Source organism: Chaetodon auriga, chromosome 8 (genome assembly GCF_051107435.1).
Source record: "Chaetodon auriga isolate fChaAug3 chromosome 8, fChaAug3.hap1, whole genome shotgun sequence".
In the NCBI taxonomy this organism is placed as follows: Eukaryota; Metazoa; Chordata; class Actinopteri; order Chaetodontiformes; family Chaetodontidae; genus Chaetodon; species Chaetodon auriga.
In genome coordinates this window covers 28,082,574-28,105,487 of record NC_135081.1, presented here as the reverse complement: position 1 = coordinate 28,105,487, position 22,914 = coordinate 28,082,574, and the positions used below count along the sequence as shown (strand labels likewise).

Genomic DNA, 22,914 nt, shown 5'->3' with positions numbered 1-22,914 from the left:
CGCTGCAACTGCTACTACTATTAGTCATATTTCTTCTATTATTACATCCATAGTGCTGTATTATGTACATATACTATCTGTTCCCAATACGTACATACATACATATATACATCATGTTTGTATATACTATGCTATATGTTCTACATACAGTTAAGAGTCTATTATTAGAACGGTTACTGTTACTGTGATTGCATTTCTGTCTGTCTGTCTGTCTGTCTGTCTGTGGCTCTAACCCAGCCGGTTGAGGCAGATGGCACCCTGAGGTTTCTGCCTGTTAAAAGGAACATTTTCCTTGCCAGCTGTTTGCTCATGAGGGACTTGTTGGGTCTCTGTAGATAAAGACTGTGGTCTGTACTAGCTCAACATTGAAAATGTCCTGAGACAACTTCTGTTGTGTTGTTCAGAAGGTGGAAACAATTTTCCTTGCAGAGGGACAAATAAATCTAAATCTAATCTAATCTAATCTACTACTACTACTACTACTACTACTACTACTACTACTAATAATAATAATAATAATAATAATAATAATAATAATAATAATAATAATAATAATAAGGAAGAGGAGGAGGGGACTGAATATTTCCAGCCCACCCTGAGTACGCTAATCTTATTTTGACACGGTACCCGGAAGTGCAGTGCTCATTGCCTTCAGTGAACCTGACGTGGTGAACAGTGTTCTGTTAGAGAAAAACGCTCAGCGGTGGGATTTCACGGAAGATGCTGAAGAAACGGGAGCTACTGGTAAGTTTAACAATTACTGACTTTTCCCTGAGAATGGCGACTCGTTAAACGACGGTACCCACCTCAGTGCTCGTGAAACAACCGCGCGTTTAACACCGAAGCCCCTTGAGCGAGACAACCCGCCGCGGCGGGAAGCTAACCAGCAGGTTTGTTGGGTTAGTTTACCTCCCGGAGCGGAGCTCTGCGATCCGCCGTTAGCCTGCTGCTGTCACCGGGGGACGCTAACGTTAGCTCTCGAATCCGTGACTGACATTGGTGTTTGTTGACACGGAGTCTGACGCGTCGTGGACGGTGGTGGTGGTGGTGGGGGGGGGGGGGTTGTTGTTGTTCAGGGAGTTGAGAGGTTCAGTTTCTGTCACTCCGCCGCTCGTCCTTGTTGTGTCGTATCGACCCGGAGAGCTAGCCGGCGGCGTTAGCTAGCAAGCTAACTGTGGCTAACATGAACGTAAACGACCTCTGTGTGTGTGTGTGTGTGTGTGTGTGTGTGTGTGTGTGTGTGTGTAATATCTGATGCTGCAGGTTTGAACTGAGGTGCTGGTTGAGATGATGTGTAGGTTTTATCAGTGGGATTCTCACAGCAACAACAAGTCATTAAGTTTAGTTATAAGTTAAAACCAGTTCAGGTGAATCTGATTGGCTCATTGTCTTCTTGTGTGTGTCTAAAACGACCTGATGTGACATAAAGTTAAAGATGCTGTCCTTTATTGACATGCTCTGGCATCGTGTTTTAGCCCTCTAGGTGTTGTGTTTCTTACCTAATTTGTCATGTGAAATGGTTTTGAACCTGTGGAAAAGCCTTTTTTTGGCTGAGATGGTAGAAACTCTGTCATTTTGAAAGGCAGCCTAACAGAAGTTAAGAACCAGCAGTCCAAGACTTGAACTGATGTTTAAATCTTTGTCTAACGGACTGAAGCCAGTGTAGCCTATTTACACACACGATGAGCACAAAACATCCAGCAGAGTCGCAGCAGTCTGACAAACCAACACTACAGTTTAAACAGCCGAGCAGAAATGACTCAACGGCATGTTCATACAACAGAGATGACCAATGGAAATTCAGCTCTCATCTCTATAAATGTATAAAAAGACTGATGATGATGGATAAATGTCACTGTCAGCAAAGTTGTGATGCTGCTGCGTAAAACAGAAATAAACAGGAAGTGATCAGCTGATCTGATCCTCTGTGGCACAAACTGACCTGAGATCAGCTCAAAGTCAATATATTTAAAGTTTTTCCTCATCAGCTTCATTGATTTCTGTAAATATCTCTTATTGTGAATCTGAAGCAGCAACACGTTTCACAGACTGAAAGATGTGGAACGCTCCAAAAACACCTGTTTGGAACATTCCACAGGTAAACAGGCTGATTCAGGTGAGAGGATCATGGTTGGGTATGAAAGGGGCATCCTGGAAAGACTCAGACGTTCACCACTTTGTGAACACATGATTATCCAATCCTGCATGAAACATTAAAGAAAGAGGATCAGGATCAGCAGATATTCAGTGCTGATGGACATTAATGGGTCCACAGACGTGATCAGGTCCTGCCTACAGATTTCAGCTCTTTGCAGCTGGATGAAATGTTCCAAAACGTCTCAGGTAACAATATTTGTCATGAACTGATGAGTCAGCACTGACAGCTAATCTATTGAAATTTATTATCAATGGATTTATTTGTTGAGTAAAAATGTGATGATTTCAGCTGCTGAAATGTGAACTTTCTCCTTTTAAACCAGCCTGAACGTTTGGTCTGTGAAGTGACTTTCAGACATCGATTTGATTTTAGAGCTTGAAATGGACATTTTCTGTTAGTCTGACAGCTTAAATACCAAATAATGCGCAACTTTATGGAATAAGTGAAAAAATTAAGTGAAGAAAACAGCACTCATCATCACTGTGGAGATGAGAGCCATGAACAGAGGGCTGACAGCTGAGTGTCATGAGCTGCGTCGGTATTGATGACAGCGAAAACCCTCCAGGTGATCGTAATGATTTACCTGAAAGACTCAGCGAACAGAGGAGAAAGCTGGAAAGTCTGCAGAGTTCAGGAGGAAGCAGAGAACTGCAGCTTTGACTGGTGCGTGCGGCTCTGTTGCCATGTTAACACGTTGTGTATTTGTGATGCGTGGGACACAAAGACACCCATAAGCAGCTTATGCAGAATAATAAGACCATAACCAGGATCTGAGGTGGCGCTCAGGATATGAATCACGTAGAAAACGGTGTCATTTGATCCTGAGACCAGCGCCGGGCAGAGCAAGGGGTGTTTGCTCATGTTGTGTACCTGCCAAAGAGAGGGGGAGGAGGGTGAGGATGGACGTGTGTGAAGGTGGTGGAGTTAAACACACTCTCCCCTCCCTCCTCCTCCTCCCCACCCTAACCTACTTGCGGAGGGCAGCATCTTCTCTTCACACTCTGCTGCTTCCCTCCACTGAACTCTGCTCACGTCTCTGTTCGGGTCGCTCTGACGAATGGCCTCCACGGCGGCCTGTTGGTGTGTTAGGCAGCGTTTGGTGTCTGGAAACATCCACCTGGCGCCTCCCTGCAGTCCTCCTGGACCCGTCCTCGAAGCCGTGACTATGAACAGACAGACAGAGCTTTGTGGACGGTTACTCTGCAGCACGTGATGATTGATTGATCAAACTCATGACACAAAAATGTTTTTCAAGTCTTTCTTCAGGCGCTTTGGCGGTTACAGCACGGCTTCAGGTGCATTACCACACCCAGCCTGTGGAGGACACACCCTGATTTGCATGTAGTTCAGGAAACCAAGACGCATGCAGTTTTCTCCACGATCAGCATGCAGTGATCCTGATCAGACGGTACACAGGCGTGCAGCAGCACCAATGCTGTTATTACTGCCACTGAAAGCACTGTCACTACCTTTTGTACTTGTACTAACAGCACTGCGACTGGTAGATTCACTGGTATTTTGTAGTAATATTACAACTGCTGCTACTCACTTCCTCCTTTTTATCATAATAGTTTCAGAGAAAACACAGTTAGAGGTCTTTCCACCCGACAGAGAGTAAAACTCTGGACAAAATGTTAAATGTGTGAATGTTTTTGGCAGGAAAGTGAAATGTGCTCAGATCGTAGAGGACGCCTTTGGGATGCCGAGAGGTTATTTCTGCCTTTCCTCCTCAGTAAGACTGTTTTCTTAGCCGTTGTCAGTACGCCCTGTGTGGTATTTTGGCCTCCTTCGCCTGGGTGTAGCTTTCCGCTGTGGCGCTGATTGAATTAGAGGAGCGAGGTAGCGATCGACCTCACGGCCATTTGGTCCAGAGCTTATCTGATATTCATGTCAGAGCTGCTAATAAACGATCCATTCATGTCCGTCCTGCTGTAGCTGCAGGCCACGAAGGCGGTCGGTTGGGAAGTGAAATGGACACCGGCCGATAGCCGAGCACATCTTTAACAGCCATTGTGGCAGGAGGCCAACCATCATCTTGAGTTTAACTTAATTCTAATAATCTCTTTGGCTGGGAAAGGCTGAAACTGGAGCCGTTCAACACTTCAGGCCTGCGATGCTCACAGAACACACGTGATGTCCGCACCAACACACGTGACCAGCAGCGTACAGCACTGAAAATCTGATCTCTGGTGCTGCGACCTCAGTGCAGCCAGTCAGCCTGAAAGTCCACTTCAGACTAGTTCAGTTCTAGAAAATTAACCATATTTGCTCACATTTCATAACATATTACACGATGGTTTACTTAACATCACTCATTTCCTAAAAATCATTCATTGACGACAGTGACTGTGTAAAATCCTTTTAGGTGTTTGCTCTGAGCTTCTGTAGCTAACATTAGCTTCACCTCCTGGCAGATGAAGCAGCTTCAGTCAATGAATTCAGATCTTGAAACATGCTAAGATCAATGTATGACTCTCAGTTTTGAAAAGAGGACATTTATCTGTAGGTTTTGGACTGTTATTACCCCTAAATTCCACCGGGTGCGTTCCATTCGCGTTTCAGACGCTGCGTCGAGCTGCACGGAGCAGAGCGAGCCAGCAGGAAGTCAGACGTAGGAACAGTGTAGAGAATCCGGTAAATTTTCAAAATAAAACAACAAACAGACAGAAGAAGAAACCATGTAACTACATGTCCAACGTAGCAACGGTAGAAGCACAGAGATCAAAGAAAAATGACCGAATCAGTAAAAAGCTGAGTGACTCAATGACATCAGGTGGACGAATCGCACTCAGTGGAGTTTGAAGACACAAGGAACATCAAGAAACCTGGAAGATGTCACTTTGAGTTCTGAAAGTGGACAACTTTCACGATCTTACAGCGGAGCCACAAGTTGTCTCTTACGTGTAGGAATGTAGGAAAACGTCTTGTTGTCGTAGCCAAAGCTGTCTCACCCGCAGACGTGAATTCACCGATCGGTTTCTGAAGCTGACGTCAGGATGTAAAACCTGCCTGTGCACAAACACGACTCCTCTGCAGAGCCTGGAAACGACATCCATCTATAAAGTCATGGTTGATGGATTGTTGGCCGTTTAGACCCTGATGGTGAAGCACTTCCTGTGTGTTCAGAGTCCTAACGTCCTGTTTGCTCACATTCCTGCTCCATGAGAGTCGAGGTGAGCGCAGCACTGGAGGACAAACGAGCGTCCCTGCAGGGAGCTGGCACTCGGCCCACGCCGACGCTCAGCCCGTTAATACAGTTTGACTTGGATCTAATTGGAACTGCTGGGAAATTATGATAAAGGCTGCAGGTTGTAATGAGGACAGGATGGAGGCAGTTTGAGCGGCGTGCTCCTGAGACTTTCCATTGGCTCCGTTTGCTTCTTCTGTGTGTTTGTTTGTTTCTGTTTTGCATGAAGTCAGGAGTCAAATGAGGCTGGACTGTGTAGGAACAGGCAGGAAAATGACCTTCAGCCACCTGTAGACACCTGCTCCGAGTGTCACTGGGTTAATTCTCATCAGTCAAGTCGTGATGGTAGTGTTAGCTTTAAAGTCTTTATTTGTTCAAACCATTTGAATATCTTTTTGCACATGACTCAGATTGATCCTTTCATACTGCGCTCGCTGAGGCCACCAGACTCCATTCACAGAATCAGCGATTTCATCTTCGTCAACACTCTTCATTCAAACACAGTCCAGCAGCCATCACTCACTCTGCTTTGAGCGGCTGCTTTGACTGGATGTATGAACAATATGATTATATATTCAAATGTCAAATACTCGTTCAGACCTGCCATGAGGTTCACATTTAGTTCTGGGTGAAAGGTCTCACCCGTTGGAGAAGTGGTTCATGTTTCCATCAGGGTGAAGTTCTGTTCTGCAGAAATAATCAGGTTCCCATCAGCCTCAGCCGGACTTTGTGTTTACTGCTCATTATCAAATGTTAGCGTGCTAACATGCTAACATCACCGGTTAGTGTTGCCTTCATGAGCATGTTAGCATGCTGATGTTAGCATCGAGCTGCTCAAAGCACTGCAGGGCCTCAGTGATGGTGAATTCGACCCCTGTGTGATTTAATCAGTTTGTAGTCTCACAGTAAATCACTCACTGGTTGACCTGCTCATAGACAGCTGTCCTCTAAGTCATTTCACGTGTACGCTGTTGTCAGCACAGTTGGACAGAATGTCACTAAAATGTTTTGTCCATCGTGTCGTTTCACTTTGTATAAGTCTGACAAAGTTTTTGAGCAGATTCTGTTAATTTTAAGGACTTTGGAACGACAGATTCTGAGATTACAGCCGTTCAAAGGGTCACTAGATAAATCTGCTTGATGATTAACAGGAAAGGACAAAAGAGACATTAGATTCACTCTAAACTGCAGTCAGAAACAGGCTAAATGTGCATTAAAGAGTCAGTAAATAAGTGTAGTTTATGTTTGTTGGTGGACGCTGCTGTCCATCAGTAGATATGGCTGAACGGCTGCTTCTCCTGCTGTGGAGCGTGTTCTTTCCAGCCTCTGGGCGAGTGAAGAAGTCCTGTGTCATCACATTTTAACACCGCTGAGGTGTTGTCCGCCAGGCTTCTCATGTTTCCGTCTTCTTTCCATTGTTGTGAGGGCATCACGCTCGACTGCTCAGACCAGCTGTTTGCATCGTTAGCGAAGGTTTGCTTACTCTCAAGGACGCACTTCATTGTAATCGGTGCGAACACTCGCGAGCGTCAGGGTTCTTCCTGGAGGTGATAAGCTCTGTGATTGAGCCGTTTGCCCTTCACGTCTCCTTTACTTTTCACATCTCACAAACGACTTTACGCCGTGATTAGATACCACAGAGGAAACGTACAGGGAGTTCAGCCAGTCACTGAACCCAACACGTCAAGTCACATGACCCGTTTAATTATGTGACTGTCTACAGCAGACTGACACAATCAGTCAGCATTGATTAATCTGGTAATTACTGATTAACAACGTGCAGTTTCAGCATTCATCTAAACATTTGCCTCATTTATTGACTGTTCGTCCTTCCGCTTGTTTTTCTTGAAGGTTCATTTTGTTTAATCAGGGAGTTTTAATCGTGGCCTGAGCAGAAGTGGTCTTTAGTCCGAATGTTGAGGGAAACCTGCACGTGCGGCCGTCCTGCCTCTGGATATAATTTGTGTCTGCAAGATCTGCAATAATTGATGTTTGTACTTTAAATCTGTGAGATGATTATTAGATTATCTGTCCATTGACATATTCACTCAAACAGAGTTACACGCAGGACTTAACATCTTTGTTCTCAGGTGAGAAATCAGAAGTGATAACCAACCCACAAATATTTCTCTGGAGACTTGAAAATGTCTCCACAGGTGGAATTTGTTGGTCATCCAGCCTTCAGCTCTCAGCCTGCGACTGCAGCTGTCCTCCCGTCCTAAAGAGGGCAAACCAGGAGTCTTGACCCGTCAGCTGGGGGGTTCAGTAAGATCCTCCTTTAAGCTCCAGTCACTCCTAATCACAAACAATCCTCTCAGCCTCTCACCTCGATGCACAAGGCCTGACTGCTCACGAGGAAGCCCTTCAGCAGAGGACGGACGTTTGCTCAAAAGAACAGAGGCAGCCGAGGACGAGGAGGCTGCTTTGATTTACATGTTCACATGTTCACAGGATGTCTGCGCAGAGAAGAGCAGATCCTGGATGTCCACCTGTGTTTTAGCTAATGCTAACTGAGTCTCGGCTAATTCTCACTCAGTCAATGGCTGACTTATTGGCTTTGTAGTGGACCTGAAGAGAGCTGAATGGAGAGAAGAGACCACATGAGACCAGCGTCTGTACAGGAGTGACGGCTTTGTCTGCCGCTGGCTCGACGTGATCAAAGGTGATTATTGTACCTGCTGCGAGGAGGACGGCTCACAAACCGGTCATGACACACAGATGTGAAACTTGTGGAAAAGCGTTGGTGTGGTTCAAAGAAAATTCTCGTCTCTATCTCAGTTTTGGCAGAAGTCAGAACGATCTGCAGACTGGACCAGCAGCTGCCAGCAAATTTCATTCAAACAAAGCAGCTTTTGTTTTTCTGATGTTCTCGGATGTTTTTTCCTGTTTTGGTCATGAGGACATCTTAGTGGTCAATAGCTTGTTTGCAGAAGACGTCACGTCGCTCTTCTGTTGTGGTGTGAGCTGCAGATGGAGGGCAGGAAGTGATTTTCTGCACAGGAAGCACTTTAACACACGCTCAAAATACTGATGTTTTATGCCATTTATGCTCGCTCAGATCAATCGAACCAAGAAACCAGGAGGAGCTTTTATCAAGTACCAAAAGTTGTTCATTAGGTGAAAAATGCAAGAAATTGACCGAAAAAAACAGAAAAATGTCTTGTTAACGGGTCGGGAGGAGCTGAGTCGGCTGATGGTGGATTGTTAGCTGTTGTTTTAAATCTGTGGCGATAGATTTAAAGTATTGGTGATGTTACCATGAGAAGTTCTCAGTTTTTAAAACACTTTTGTAGTTTTCACAGTAAAGTATCCAAACAGTTTTTTCTTCTTGACTGAAGGTGTATCAGCGGGAGTATCCAGAGAACTTAAACTCACGTGCAGCTGTAATCAGAACTGATAGGAAAGAAAGGTAAAACCATGAAAAGACGACAGGCTGTAAAAATGTTTTTCATGATTTGAATATCTAAAAGCAGCAAAGCGTCAGTGGGAACGGGCTGTTTACTGCGTGTCTGTCATGTGTCTGCGCTGCCGATGCATCGGCTGTCATTTTGTCTTCGCTCTTACTCGACATTAGAAGAAATTACTGGCTGAAAGCATATTTGCAGTGTTTTCTGCTGTCTGAGGTTTGGTGGTGAGCCTCTCAGCTGGTCCTCAGTCAGTCTGTGATGTTTGTTCTACCTGCACTACAGGTGTCTGTGTTTGCAGCCTCTGGCTCTGCTGCAGTTTGCTGTCTTATCTTTATGGCTCTCCATAGGTTGTGCTTGACGGTTTAAGCTCTTGTAAAGTTCCAGTCGTTTCTGTGGAACGTGGTGAGCAGAAGCTGGACGGAGCAGCTCAGGTTATTACAGTAACCAGGTGCTCGTCTGCCATCACGGTCACGCTGAACTCTTTCCTCTGCTGAGTTTACCTTCAGCTGATTCACTTTGTTTACTGGTCACTGTAGCCGCTGGGTGGGAACTCACTGTAACCCACTATCCAGCGGCCGAGAGCCTGTCGGTTCTGGCTCGACTGTCAGACAAACCGCTGAGCATTTGGTCTTAGCTTTCTCTTCTTCTGCAGAAACATTGAAAGTAGATGAGAAATACCTGTAATTCATTCACCGGTGTAGCTACCAGACAGGAATACAGGTTTATTAATACTCAGCTCAGCAGACACAGCTTCGGGTTAAAGGGCATTTGTCAGTGGTGGTGGTGAGGGAAAGGCAAGCGTCGCTCGCACCCACGTGCATCCATGTGGTCCAGTGGATCAAACTGGTGACCATCCGATCTGAAGCCCACTCCTTTAAAATCATGCTTTTTGTGTTTCAATGTGAAATACTTGTTGAGCCACTTCGTTGGGGGCTGCGTCCCGGTAGGTGTTTTTTTTTTTTATCCGTGGACTGTGGGAAAGTAAAATAAAGAATAACGGCAGCTCAGTGCAGGACTGTTCGCACTGGCTAACGGACGCTCGTTTCATTTACAGAGATCATCCTGCGTCTGTAGTTGTATGGATTCCCTGTTGAAGCAGGATGTTGATCTCAGTCATGTAGCAGCGAGGAGTATTCCAGTTGGAGGCATCAGGTCAGTGAGTTTGATGAGCTTTATTTCACTTAAGTTCGACTTGGATCCTTTTTCATTGGTTGATGAGATGATAAGAAGTGTGGGCAGCATGAACTTCCTCAGCTTCTGGAGGAGGGCGGGACCAGGGACGTTTGACAGTCAGCTGAGCAGAGAGTGTGTTTGCTTGGACTTGAATTGATGTTTGTTTCTGAATGAGCTTTTCCTGAGAAGACGACTTCCAGGAAAGCAGAATCCCTCTGGCTTTTACAAATTGTGAGGAATTTGTTCTGTAGAAGCTGAGGTTTGGTCGTCTTTGACCTGAGCTCCGACAAGCTGCTGCTGGTGTGTAATGGATTGTTGTTTGTGGACAGCGGTTGTTGAACTTTGCAGGCTTTCCTCCAGCGTAACTATTTTTGCAGAAATAAGGCAGCGATCAGTCAGATTTCAAGCACTTGCCGAGGATGCTGGGATTTGTTGAATTACAGTCATTCCTGAAATTATGGAGGGTTTTTTTTTCATAATTACATCCTGACTTACAACACAAATCAAACACACAGCAGTTGGGACAAAGAGCAGAGTGAACTTTGAAGTAAACTTGATGAAGTAAACTTACTGTAAACCTTCAGCCGAGTGTTTCTGAACAGCTCGTCACCCTGACGTGATGAAGGAGCTGACGGGGTGATGAAAGTTTCTTCTCCTTCGTCGTGAGTGAAAGTGAGACGAGGCTTTGTTCTGTTTTTAAACCCTGTGGGCTTTTTTAACCGAGCTGCAGTCCTTTTGTTGTCTGCTGTCTTTAAACGCTGCCAGGATGCTGTCAGCTTCCTCTGCCTCCTTCTTCCTCTCTGGACTTGAAGTCTTTGGTCCTCTTCTGCCTGGAAGGAAGTAGTCATCACGCATGACAATGAGCGTCTGATTATGGAAGCGTTAGCAGTGCTCAGCTGTTTGAAGCAGTTTGATAAAAGTTGTTCAGATGAAAATTATTCAAAGCTTTTTCCACTTTTAACAGACATGTTTGGTAACTGTGTCGACCAGAACTGAAAACACTAACTTCACCAACAGAGCTGTGACTGAACACCAGGGGTGTCCTGATCAGTGTTTTTGCCCCCGATCCTGATCTGAGTCCGGCCGCCGTTTGTCTTTTTAACCGCTGAAAGTGACGGTCAGCGGCGCCTAAACATGAGAAGCTGCTTCCTGAAAGCTTGAGGTTCAGCTCTGAGAGGTCAAATCAGAGACGAAGGTTTTTCTTCATCTCTATGAATTATTCCAGACAAACTGACACAGGAACAGTTTGACTTTGTCCAGTAGCAGCAGCTCCACAGCAACAACAAGGCTCTGCTTCACAAGTCCTCCTTCTGGATGAGGTGTCAAGGTGTCAGGGTTTTAAGGTACTGATGCGGTGCTGCCTGTTCTCTACATGCAGCTAATCCTATTGTACAGATGATGGTGTTTAGCAGCCTTCACTCTCTCCTGGGTCGACATCAAACTACATTTTTGATTTGATTTTCTTCTTCTTCTGCCGCGGATCAGGAAACACAGGCCTGTCTTCAACAGTCCCGTCAGCTCTTAAAACACTTGAAAGGTTGTCTGCTCTGTCCCAGCAGCGGCTCGTCTAAAATAATTGTTATCCCTGTAGTCCTCTGTGTGTTCAGGTAGGCTTAGTGACTGCTGGTCTAAATCCCTGCTTGTGGGAACTGCAGTGTTACACTGTGCTGCACTAATGCTGCTGCAGAGGTGGATTATGTTTTTAACGTTGACTCCACTATAAACGGCGTTCAGTCATGAGTCACACGTTGATGCGAAGTCTCACGTGGTGCTGAATAACTCAGCTGTCAGCTGGAGACCAGAGGAGAGCGCCGCGATGATCTGACGCCATGAGATCGTGTTTGTTTCCGTGGTAGCTCTCACTTTATTAGCTCTGAGCCTTCATGGATCGTTAGCGATGCTAGCAGCATGAGTGTACGGAGGACGGGTCGGTCCACCACGTTGATCCAGACTGAAGTATCTTCTATGTGATGGATTACCATGAAATTTTGGGCAGACGGTCATGATCCCTGTAGGATAAATCCCGTCCACTTTGGTAATAAATGGGCCTTCTGTCTGGCGCCGCCATGAGGTTCACATTTGTAGTTCTGAGTGAAATATCTCATCAACTATTGGTTGTACTGGATTAAACTTCTTGACATTCATGTTCAGGGTGGATTGAATGAGTTTGCTGATCCTCTGACTTTTCATCTGGCGCCATCAGGTCAACATTTTATCGTGTCCGACGCTTTAGTTTATGACCAAACACCAGCAAAACCAACGAGCTTCCCATGAGCCTCAGCTGCACTTTGTGTTTACTGCTAACTAACAAACGTTAGTGTCAACATGCTGAACTAAGACGGTGAACATGACAAGTTTTATCTGCTAAACATCAGCAGGTTAACGTTGTTACTGTGAACGCATTAGCATACTAACGTTAACGTTTAGCTCAAAGCACGGCCGTGTCTCAGCCCCACAGAGCTGCTGAATTTCAGGCTTGAATAGTTTGACATTTGATTCTCCTGAAAAAAAATATATGCTGCATGTCAAAATAACTTTATTGTGATATAAAATTACAATTAACAGGATGAAGAATTTACATGTAAAGCCTGCTGCTACTGTAAAAAGACCAGATGCTCACCTACACGTGGATGTGTCCAAGCTAGTCATGTTGATTTGGACTTTGCTTGTTGGTGATTTTGTGAGACGAGCACAGTGGACACAGCATTTCCTGTACAGCTGTGTGTCCTTTGGTACATAAACCTGGGCCCTCAGTGTACTGTGTTCATTTTACTTACTGGGTTACTGTGTGTGCAAACAAAAGAAGATTTCATTTTTCATGTCATGAGTTTGAATCATTGGACTTTGATAAAAACAAGCTGTCGTCGTGGTCGTGGTCGTTGAAGTCGTTGAGCTCCAGGCTGCTGTCTCCAGTATCAGAATGAACAGCTCGTCTCTGCTGTAAATGTGTGGATCATCGGTCAGAGTTCAGTTAATGTTGCCTGAGACAAACCGGTCCCGTGTGCTCCTTCGACCTCCTCCACAGATAAATGTCCTGGAGCCCAGTAAAGGAGCGTCTGTTCCTGTGTGTGGCTAAAGGTGTTTCTCTCTGTGTGTTTGTGCTGCAGCTTTCCGAGAGACAACCCTCCAGTGATGATGAGACCATGGTCCCGGTACTAACCTCCAGAAAAGCCAGCGAACTCCCCGTCAACGAAGTAGTGTGTATCCTGCAGGTACGTGTCACACCAAAGTGAAGACTCGATCCAAGCAGCTGTTGAAAGGTTTTGTTTTGCACATCAAGAATTTAGTTCAGTGCATTACAGTGAACACATTTAAAGATGTGCCTTTCAGTTTGTTTGCCATATTGTGATTTTTAATATCAGAAAATATCAATACCTGGTTGCAAAGAAAGCTCTGGATTGATCCGTTTAACAGCCTGCTGCTCGTTCGGCGGAGGATGCTCCTCTGAGTCTGATGCTCAGTGAATCTGTTGACACCTGCAGGCGCAACCAAATGTTTTCCTTTCAGACATGTACAAAGTTTGGGTCTAGCAGTGAAATAAAGCAGCCGTTGCTCTGTGTTGTGTGGCTGCTGACAGGCCGACCTGCAGCTGGGTTTGACCCAGGAGGAGGTGAGCAGGAGGAGAGCCTACCATGGCTGGAACGAGTTCGACATCAGCGAGGAGGAGCCGCTATGGAAGAAATACATCTCACAGGTAACAAATCACACTTCTGTGTGCTCGTACAGGAAGTCTACAGACGAAGCAGAGCGAGGCTGGGGCTGATGACAAGGATTTTGAATGTGGCTCTGTTTGCTCTCACGCCACATAAACCCGCCGGTGTGCTCTCACTGCTGTCAGCGCAGACAAAAGTTTGTCCTCACCTGCTAATCGGCGTGAAAACAGTTCCAGTTTTAATGCTGCTGACTTATTAGACGCTGAGTCTCAGGGAGCCTTCACACATCCAGCAGCAGCCTGAATGCAGCTCCGGGATGAAGCCAATATACTATTTTTATCTTGTGCCTGATAAAATGTCTCGAGGCTCCGCAGTGTCATTGTTTGGTGCACATGGAAGCAGAGTTAGCAGAACAATGCTGTACGTGTCCCACTCGTCTCATTACGTTCACGTCTCGAACAGTTTTATATTTCGTATTTGTGAGTGAGTGATTTTTATTTGTGTCCTGCTACTGAAATGGCTCCACCCACACGCCATTACATAACACACTGACGGTCCAAATGAACGCAGACTGCAAATGCATGTCCCATTTTACGCGTTACAGAGTGGAGACCTGCAACATGAAGCTACCCATGTTTCTCTCCACGAGTGCTCTAGATCATCTGTGAACGAATGGAAATAGATAAAATGGAAATTAACATGAGGAAAGCTTCAATTCTTGCAAAGCGTCCGATCTTCTACCTCTTTATTGTGTGAATACACTAAAAATCATCTCAGTTTCTTCTTCTCTTAACTCCCTGAACTTCCAAAGAACACCGTCTTTGTCAGTACCGCCATCGTGTTCCCTCATGTAATGATGAAAGCCTCTCCTGCTGCAGATGTCTTTCATAGATCTTTGACAATGCAGAAAACAGGACAAACCAGCAGAGAAGAAGATCATATGGGACAGAGGTCTGCATTTAAAGCAGGATGTTGTGTTTCACGTGTTCACATTTGACCCTTGAAGACTTAAAATAGAGTAAAAGCACCCAGATGGTTTTTTTTACATTAGAAAAAATGACCAGTGGACAGAAGCACCACCAGTCCGAGGACGCAGTACACCAGGACGGCTGCGCAGAGGACTCCGTCTCAGTCCGATTTGAGTGGTTAAATAATGGAAGCCGCCTGAGGGAGGTTTGCTGTTGGTCTGTTATGTCCACATGAACTCTGACAAGGACAGAAACTGCTGCTGTTGAGCCGAGCCGCCGGAGGAGAGGAGGGACGGGAGGCCTCAGCCACAGCACAGAGGTTAAATATAGAGAGCCAATGGGAGACGAGGAGAGAAAGGGAGGAGGCAGAGGACGGAGGAAAGGGAAGTGAGGATGAGACAGGATTGTTTCGCTCCTTTCACGGGATAACTCTTCAGATATCTGCATGAACTGCTGCCTCAGTCTGTCAGCTGTCCATGAAGACAGTGTCCACACTTGACCCGACGGCCTGAAAGCAGCTGCAGCGTCTCTGCTGCTGATGAGAGCTGTGCAGATCCACATGTGCTCAGCTGTGATTGGCCGGCCTGCTGCGTGTCCTCAGACCGGAGGGGACAACACACACCAGCCGCCTTGATTGATGACCATCATTTGTAGGCAGTAAGCACACACGGTAAACCACTCAGCCTGAAGAGACAGAGAGGGGACACGCTGAGAAACAGGAGAGGGGGACGAAAGACAACAGATTAGTAACCTTAAAAAACACAGCAGGAGCTCCGACTATCAACAGTGAAGCATGAAAACACAAAGGTCATAAATACTGAAAACACTGAATGTAAGTGGTGACTTCTCAGTGGATTAAGACAAAAACCGTCACAAATTTGCTTTCAGACGTGAATCAAAGCCTCATAGATCAGTTTAAAGAGAGAAACACGATGGAAATAAAACATTTCTGTTAGTTTCATCTGTGAAACATGAGTAAAGACAGAATCAGCCCTTCACAAACAAAAGGACGCACTGACAGCAGTTTCCTGAAGTGTCTCTGAGTCCACGTGTTCGTCTCCGTCATGTGTTCACAAAGTGGTGAACCTCGCTCCGTCCTTCTGCTGTCACCTGTTAACCTGTGGAACACCTCTGACGAACAGGAAATTTACAGCATCTGTATTTTGTTTCACGCACACATTAAAAGCATCCAGCTCCATCTGGATTGGCCGTGGATCGTCTCCGTCTCTCTCTGCTGGACGTTTGAGTGAGGTGTCCGGTTCAGAGGACTGTTGTAACAGTGAAGAGCTGCTTCCTGATGAGCTGCAGTGTGTGATTGAAACAGACATGATTGGTGGAAGTCGTCCTCATGTATTTCGTGTATAAGTACAGGCTGCGGCTGTGCAGACGTGCGTCCCTGTGGAGGATCTGAGCCTCTTTAAGTCTGTCCGGGTTGGTCTGCTGTACGCTGTAATGCAGCGGGTTGGATCCAGCAGTGAAGAGTTAAAGTCGCTGCTGCTGCGCTCAGTCATGGCGTTGATGTGGAAACCGGGTCATTTGGATGCTGGAGCTGAAAATAGAGCTGGACCGCTGGCCCGCTTCACATGAGCGCCGCCTTTTCGCTATGGATGACTGACACTTGTTTCAGCTTGTCCATAGATCATGGCAAACACACACACACACACACACACACACACACACGTTGGTGCTGTCTTTGTGGGGACCCTCATTGACTCTAAATCGAGGTGTATACCCTTAAACAGCCCCGTGAGGGTCTGACCAAAAGGTCCTCATTGACCAGAGCAGGTTTTAAAGAGAGACGCGTGGACAAGAATGAAAACATCAGATCTGTGAGGACGATGAGGAGACCGTAACCTTCCTCACATCCATACAGCACAGATCCAGAAAAGCTCTGTGAAAGTAATAAATGACCTGATTGACAAACAGCTTAAAGTTAAAGACGACTCATTTCTTTAATAATTCAGTCAAGATCACTTTTTTATCTCCCTCTTTTGCAGTTTTGAGATAATGTGAATGTAAAAAGGGCCTGAAGCTAAAGTTTTTGCACGCTGTGTGGTCAGTACTTAGTGAGACCCCCTTCAGCATCTATCACAGCCTTCAAAGCTTTTTGGAGCCCAGTGAGAGTCTTTCAGTGCTCATTTGAGGGATTTTCACCCATTTCTCCTCAAGGCTTCTGGTCCTGTCAGGTTCGTGGGCCGTCTGGTTTGCGCTGCTCTGTTCCACAGATTTTTGGTGAAGGTTAGTTCAGGAGACTGTGAAGCCTCAGCTCAAGCCTCTCGAGCTCAGTGTCGAGGTCAGATACTCAGTATGGGAGCACACACACACACACACACACACACACACACACACACACACACACTTTCATGATGGGTTGTGTTGCCACTAACCCGGCTCATGGACGTCATGACCTCTGTCTCTCTCCCCCCCGTGCAGTTCAAAGACCCTCTCATCCTGCTGCTGCTGGCGTCGGCCGTCATCAGCGTCCTCATGCACCAGTTTGATGACGCCATCAGCATCACTGTGGTGAGTGACCGTCTCACTACAGCAGCAGTTCCCTTCCTTTGGTTTCTTCTTCTTCTTCTTCCCTGAGACGACGCCCCTGAGACCTGCACTTCTTCTAAAGTTATTAATAGAAGTAGTTTACAGCAGCGTCAGCAGTGGAGAAGGTGGAGACGCATGCAGGGACTGAGCTGCTGGTGTCGCCTGGTAGATGTTAGCTTACAGAAAACTTTTGGATCCCTGTGTGTGTGTGTGTGTGTGTGTGTGTGTGTGTGTGTGTGTGTGTGTGTGTGTGTGTGTGTGTGTGGTGGGGGTGGTGGGGGTGGGGATAATTGCATTGATAATGTGCAGTATAAGAGAACAACAGAGGAAAGAGAAAACATTAAAGAAAAGACTGTGTGAGATGTGAACATACACAGAAAGGAGATGAAAGTCCAGAGTCCTGCTGTGTTCCTCACAGCCACAACATGAAACAGAACAAACAAAGACATTTATCTGCTGTTTCAGCCTAACTAGTAGTGGAGCGTGAAAGGTCAGGGGTCGTCGTCTGGACACCACGAACACTGATACTGCTAATGGTAGGTGAGGTTAAGCTGCACGGGACTGAAGTTTTGGAGCCTGTGTTCAGATCAAAGCAGATGAACAGAACAGGTTTGTGCTCTGGTGGCACCAAGTGGATGAAACACAAACAGATCCAAGAGGAAAAAGTGGAAGATAGAAGAAGGATGATGCTGTTCGTGTCCCAGAGTCCTCAGCCTGGACTGTCAGCATCCAAGACAAACGGTTGTGAGTCTAAATCGATGCTTCAGTTTGCAGCTGTGGTGTAAGAGCAGGATGTGAGGTGGCAGGACGTGGAGTCACAGAGCAAACAGCACGCTGCACCATTACACTGTTTGCATGGCGTCTTAAAACGGGCGTGGAACAGCTGACTGTCACACAGTCTTGGATTCATGTCACAGAGAATGACATGTCCAAACATGACAAGAAAAAAGGCTCGATGTCGAAAATAAAGTCAAATATTTACAATAAGAAACCCGAACAAAGGAGAATAACAAGAGTTTAATCCTTCAGTGTATGAAGTTAATCTGTAATCATCTGCATTTTGACTGCATTGATCAGTTCAGCTGTGACTCCAGACAGCTTCAGCTGGTTCGCTTTGGTTCTCTATGTTTTCTTTGTTTTCTTTTGTTTGGGTGTGGATTCTGATGTGGAGTCTTAACCTGCCGTCTCTCTGTCTCTCTGTGTCCTTCACAGGCCATTATAATAGTCGTGACGGTTGCGTTTGTCCAGGTGAGTCCTACCTGTGTGTGTCCGTGCTGCCAGCTCACGCTAACGGACAGCTGTGCTCGCTTCTGATGGTCTGATAAAGGCTGAAGAGTTCACGGCTGACAGACAGTGAACAGATGTTTAACCCGTGTTTACAGTGTGAACGTGTGAGCAGTCTGTAACTGCTGCTCACTCAGAGAGAGAGAGAGAGAGTGAGAGAGAGAGAGAGTGAGAGAGAGAGAGAGAGTGTGCATGAGTGAGTGAGAGAGAGAGAGTGATAGAGAGAGAGAGAGAGAGTGTGCATGAGTGAGTGAGAGAGAGAGAGAGAGAGTGTGTGCGTGAGTGAGTGAGAGAGTGAGAGAGAGAGTGTGCATGAGTGAGTGAGAGAGAGAGAGAGAGTGAGGGAGAGAGTGAGAGAGAGTGAGAGTGAGGGAGAGAGAGAGAGAGTGTGTGTGTGTGTGTGTGTGTGTGTGTGTGTGTAATATACTTCTGTATGTACACGAGTGTCTCCTCTGTCTGTAGGAGTATCGCTCAGAGAAGTCTCTAGAGGAGCTCGGGAAGCTGGTGCCTCCAGAATGTCACTGGTGAGACTTGAATCCCTCCTCCTCCTCCTCCTCCTCCTCCTCCTCCTCCTCCTCCTCCTCTTCCTCTGCTTGTTCTTCTTCTTCTTCTTCTATGGTTCCAGCTCTCCAGAGCACTTGAGTTTCAACCAAATCAAAAGAAAGAAACGATGATCTTGTTTCTTTCTTCTGTCTCTCACTGAGTAAAATCAAACTAAAATAAGTAAAAATCAACGTTTAAAGGAAGACGCTTCGTTAGAGACGCCTGTCCTCAGACGTCCATCTGGAGGACGATGTTCCTTCTAAGTAACTCCTCTGGTCATTTACACTTCAAATAACAGCAGACAGAAGGAACAGCTGGCAGAGCATCTCTCACACACACACACACACACACACACACACACACACCTGGAGCAGCAGGCCTGTAAGCTGACAGATCTCATGTTGGGGTTGAACAGTCAGCAGCAGATCACAGGTCAGCCTTATTTGTTTTTTCTCCACCTTTCTCACACACACACACACACACACACACACACACACACACTCAAACAAACCCCACCTCTGTCTGTCAAACCAGTTTAGAAAGTATTTTCCTGTCACTGTGTCATGGTCATGGCCTCATTGATTGTAGAGAACAGTTTGAGGACGAATGTGAAGTCGCTGAATTTGTGCCGCCTCTTCAGAACTCAAAACCGTCTTGTTTGTGGCCCCAAATAAAAGTTTAGTTTTCTAAATCTTTCCTTTTGGTTTTAAATTTCCTCTTTTGTCTTTCCTTCCTTTCCTGCTGTTCTTGTCCTTCTTGTTGTCAGACGTTGATGATTATAGTTGTTCTGGGTGAGCAGCTCCTCTGTTCAGAGCTCAGAAAGGCGTCTTTACCTCTTTCTTGGCTTGTGTTCTGTGAAGTTTGGTGAAACGTGGATCCTTTTGTGGTTTTGCTGGATGCTGATTTGAGAACTTTCTCTCTCTCAGTGTCAGAGAGGGAAACCTGGAGCACCTGCTGGCCAGAGAGCTGGTTCCTGGAGACACCGTCTGTCTGTCGGTGGGAGAGAGAGTCCCTGCAGACCTCCGCCTGTTCGAGGTGCACGGCAGCACACACTCATAATACACACACAGTCACACACAGCAGTTTAAACACCAGCACCGAGGCCTTTATTAGGGCTTGTTTCCACTGGCTTTCCTCTGTTTATGCAGTCCAGGTCCACTGAGCATGAATATATGTTTTTCCAGGATCAAGTGTTTACACTCACACAGTTCACACAGACCTGGAAGCTGCTCCCTGCAGCCACAGTATTGTTCTTCGATTCATGAGTCCTGTTTGCTTTCTAAGGAACTGACATGTGACTGGAAATTATGGAGCAAAGTGCTGGAAAAACTGCAATAAAGGGGAATAAATCCACTGTTCAGCTGGAGCGTTTCCGGTTAATGAATTCCAGTGAACTGCTGGTGTGAAGGAGTCTTCTTCCAGCTCGCAGCAGGTCGACTGAACGTCCACCTGTGGACAAACGGCAAAAAGACGTCTGCATGCGAAGACTCTGTCAGTGTTTATTGACCCTCGCTGTCTGTCCTCCACCCTCTCAGTCGACCGACCTGTCTGTGGATGAGTCCAGTCTGACGGGGGAGACCACCCCCTGCTCCAAGTACACCTACCACCAACCAGCAACCACCAACGGAGACATCGCCTCCCGCAGCAACATCGCCTTCATGGGGACTCTGGTGCGCTGCGGCAAAGCCAAGGTACCGGCTGCACCCTCACAGCCCCTCCTCCATAAATTATTATTAGAATGTTTTCTTTGTGTTTCTTCAGTCAGAAATTCAATCTTAAAACTAACCTGAAACAAGATCAAACAAACAGCCTGCGACAAACATGCACACACGCACAGACTGTGATGTGTTTGTGTGGTGTTCCTCAGGGCATCGTCATCGGGACCGGAGAGAGCTCAGAGTTTGGGGAGGTGTTCAAGATGATGCAAGCAGAGGAGGTGTGTTCTCCTACGTTTCCTCTGAATATACGTTTTAAAATCATTGTTTTCAAATGGAGCTTCACCTTCACAAACACCGTCACAGGTTATCGTGGCTCTCTGCAGGAGTCTGCTTTGTTAGACGTCACGTAAACAACAAGCCTGTTCTCCTGAATCAGAGTGTGAGATTAGAAAAACCTGCTTTGTCCTGGAGAACAAGCAAATCAGGTTTTTACAAGAGTGCACGTACGTGACGAAGACGTCAGACAGGACGACTCACTGACAGCAGAGATAACGACGTGTGGAGCTCCATCCTGGCATTCAGAGTTACTTCATTCAGACACTGATTGAATATTTGACTTTTCGTAAAGGTACGCTGTCGTTCCCTCTCTGAGACACACAAACACAGAAGCCAAACCAAGTCAGAGAGCAGCCAAAGCTCATGTATTACTGACTGCTGGATGTTCGTACGTGTAGGTTTACAGTGACCAGCTCACCACAAAGCACGGGAACGCGTCTGACCGTGGAAGCATCAGATGAAGCTGTTCTTACTGAGCAGAAAGTGGTGTTTTACTGAGTCCTGGCTGAAAAAGTATAAACTGCAAATAGATTTCCTGAATAATGGGATTAGTTTGTCGGAGTGCGGCCAAAGATAAGAAGCTCCTTTAAAACTGACAGCTGTGCAGCACAGACGTTGGCAGGTTTAACTAATGAATCAGCCTGTCGGTCCACACGTCAAAGGTGACGCCGTTCACAGCTTCTCAGACCAAACGTTTAAACCAGTGAATCAATGTGATGACATGAAAGTACCGAAAGGACGATCCACCACCAGGTAACGTCGATGTCAGTATCACACATGAAGACTTTGAGCTAAACCATCCATTTCCTGTTTGCTCCCTTCAGGCTCCGAAAACACCTTTACAGAAGAGCATGGACCTGCTGGGGAAGCAGCTCTCGCTCTATTCCTTCGGCATCATAGGTTCGTGGCTTTGCTTTTTGCTCCTCCGTCCTCCGTCCTCTCTGCGTCACGCTCACAGCTGTCTGTGCTGTCTGTGCTGCCTTTCAGGGGTCATCATGCTGGTGGGCTGGCTGCAGGGGAAGAGGATCATGGACATGTTCACCATCGGTGTCAGGTAGCTGGACTTCACTGGCTGATGTTTTCTCACATATGATTGTGTGTGTTTGGTAAATGATTGAACTCTGGCAGCAGCGTTGACAGCTGTCAGTCTGCAGGTCTGCTATCAGATTCCAGCTAACTGACCTTTGTCACGGCGGACGTTTGGACTCAACACAGGTGTGATGATAAGGCTGCGCTTCCTTTTCCTTTCACTTTCCTTCACACTTTGCATTAAAAAGCAGTGTGGGTAATGGTTTCATGCTTCACCACATGGAAGTGCAGATGCGCTGAGGATGGACTGAGATCCGATCAGCCCAGACCAGCTCCGGAGGTGGACGAGGATGCATTATGACCACACTGAACACAAACGCTAATGCATTTTCAGTCCACAGACAACAGTAAAACCTGTTGATAGGCTCCAAGTCATCAGCCCTATCAAACCTTCTCCTCCAGCTGTAAGGCTGAGCCAGGTGTGTTCTGGGTAACAGGAGTCGCAGCCTTCCACAAATAAGACCTGATGCTTTTACACCCGGTCTACATCCATAAAGGACAAAGGTCCCCATCAGTGTCCTCTGACACCGGTCTCGACTGCGTTTCCACATCCCGAAGCTTCCTGAAGTCTTGTCCACACAGAGCGCTGTCAGTGCGCTCACTGGCCGCCATCTTGTTTATGTAACGCGTTTCTTTACAGGGAAACTCAGAGTGCCTCAAATTAAAGTGCAACACACAGTGATTAATCATTGTAAATGACTTTTGAATATAAGTTACGATCTGCTGTGGCAGATCTCAGGTCAGCCGACAGTTTGAGCTGATCTGGATCGTCTTCTTGGTCCAGTTAGAAAAGCACCACCTGATGACTGGACAGGTGTGGCTGATCACAGTCACAGAGCAGGTGGAAAAGCCCAGACCAGTGCATTTGTCACCGGCGCTCACATTAATCTAAGAACATGATGATATTGATTGCTGAT

The 22,914-nt window shown here is 46.4% G+C and overlaps 1 protein-coding gene across 2 annotated transcripts in view; it reads left to right on the top strand.

Moving 5' to 3' along the window:
* The first annotated feature begins 653 nt into the window (after window positions 1-653).
* Window positions 654-22,914, top strand: part of atp2c1 (ATPase secretory pathway Ca2+ transporting 1) — a 36,320-nt gene continuing 14,059 nt past the window's right edge. The window contains exons 1-11 of one of the 2 annotated variants that reach the window (XM_076736613.1): window positions 654-744; window positions 13,033-13,137; window positions 13,503-13,619; window positions 16,980-17,069; window positions 18,300-18,335; window positions 18,834-18,895; window positions 19,841-19,949; window positions 20,450-20,605; window positions 20,782-20,850; window positions 21,733-21,808; window positions 21,896-21,962. In XM_076736613.1, the coding sequence (XP_076592728.1) occupies window positions 721-744; window positions 13,033-13,137; window positions 13,503-13,619; window positions 16,980-17,069; window positions 18,300-18,335; window positions 18,834-18,895; window positions 19,841-19,949; window positions 20,450-20,605; window positions 20,782-20,850; window positions 21,733-21,808; window positions 21,896-21,962 (911 nt within the window). In that variant the 5' untranslated portion in view covers window positions 654-720. Of the gene's footprint in view, window positions 745-7,633; window positions 8,008-13,032; window positions 13,138-13,502; window positions 13,620-16,979; window positions 17,070-18,299; window positions 18,336-18,833; window positions 18,896-19,840; window positions 19,950-20,449; window positions 20,606-20,781; window positions 20,851-21,732; window positions 21,809-21,895; window positions 21,963-22,914 lie in introns of those variants that run through there. The other variant, XM_076736614.1, reaches the window with a different exon arrangement.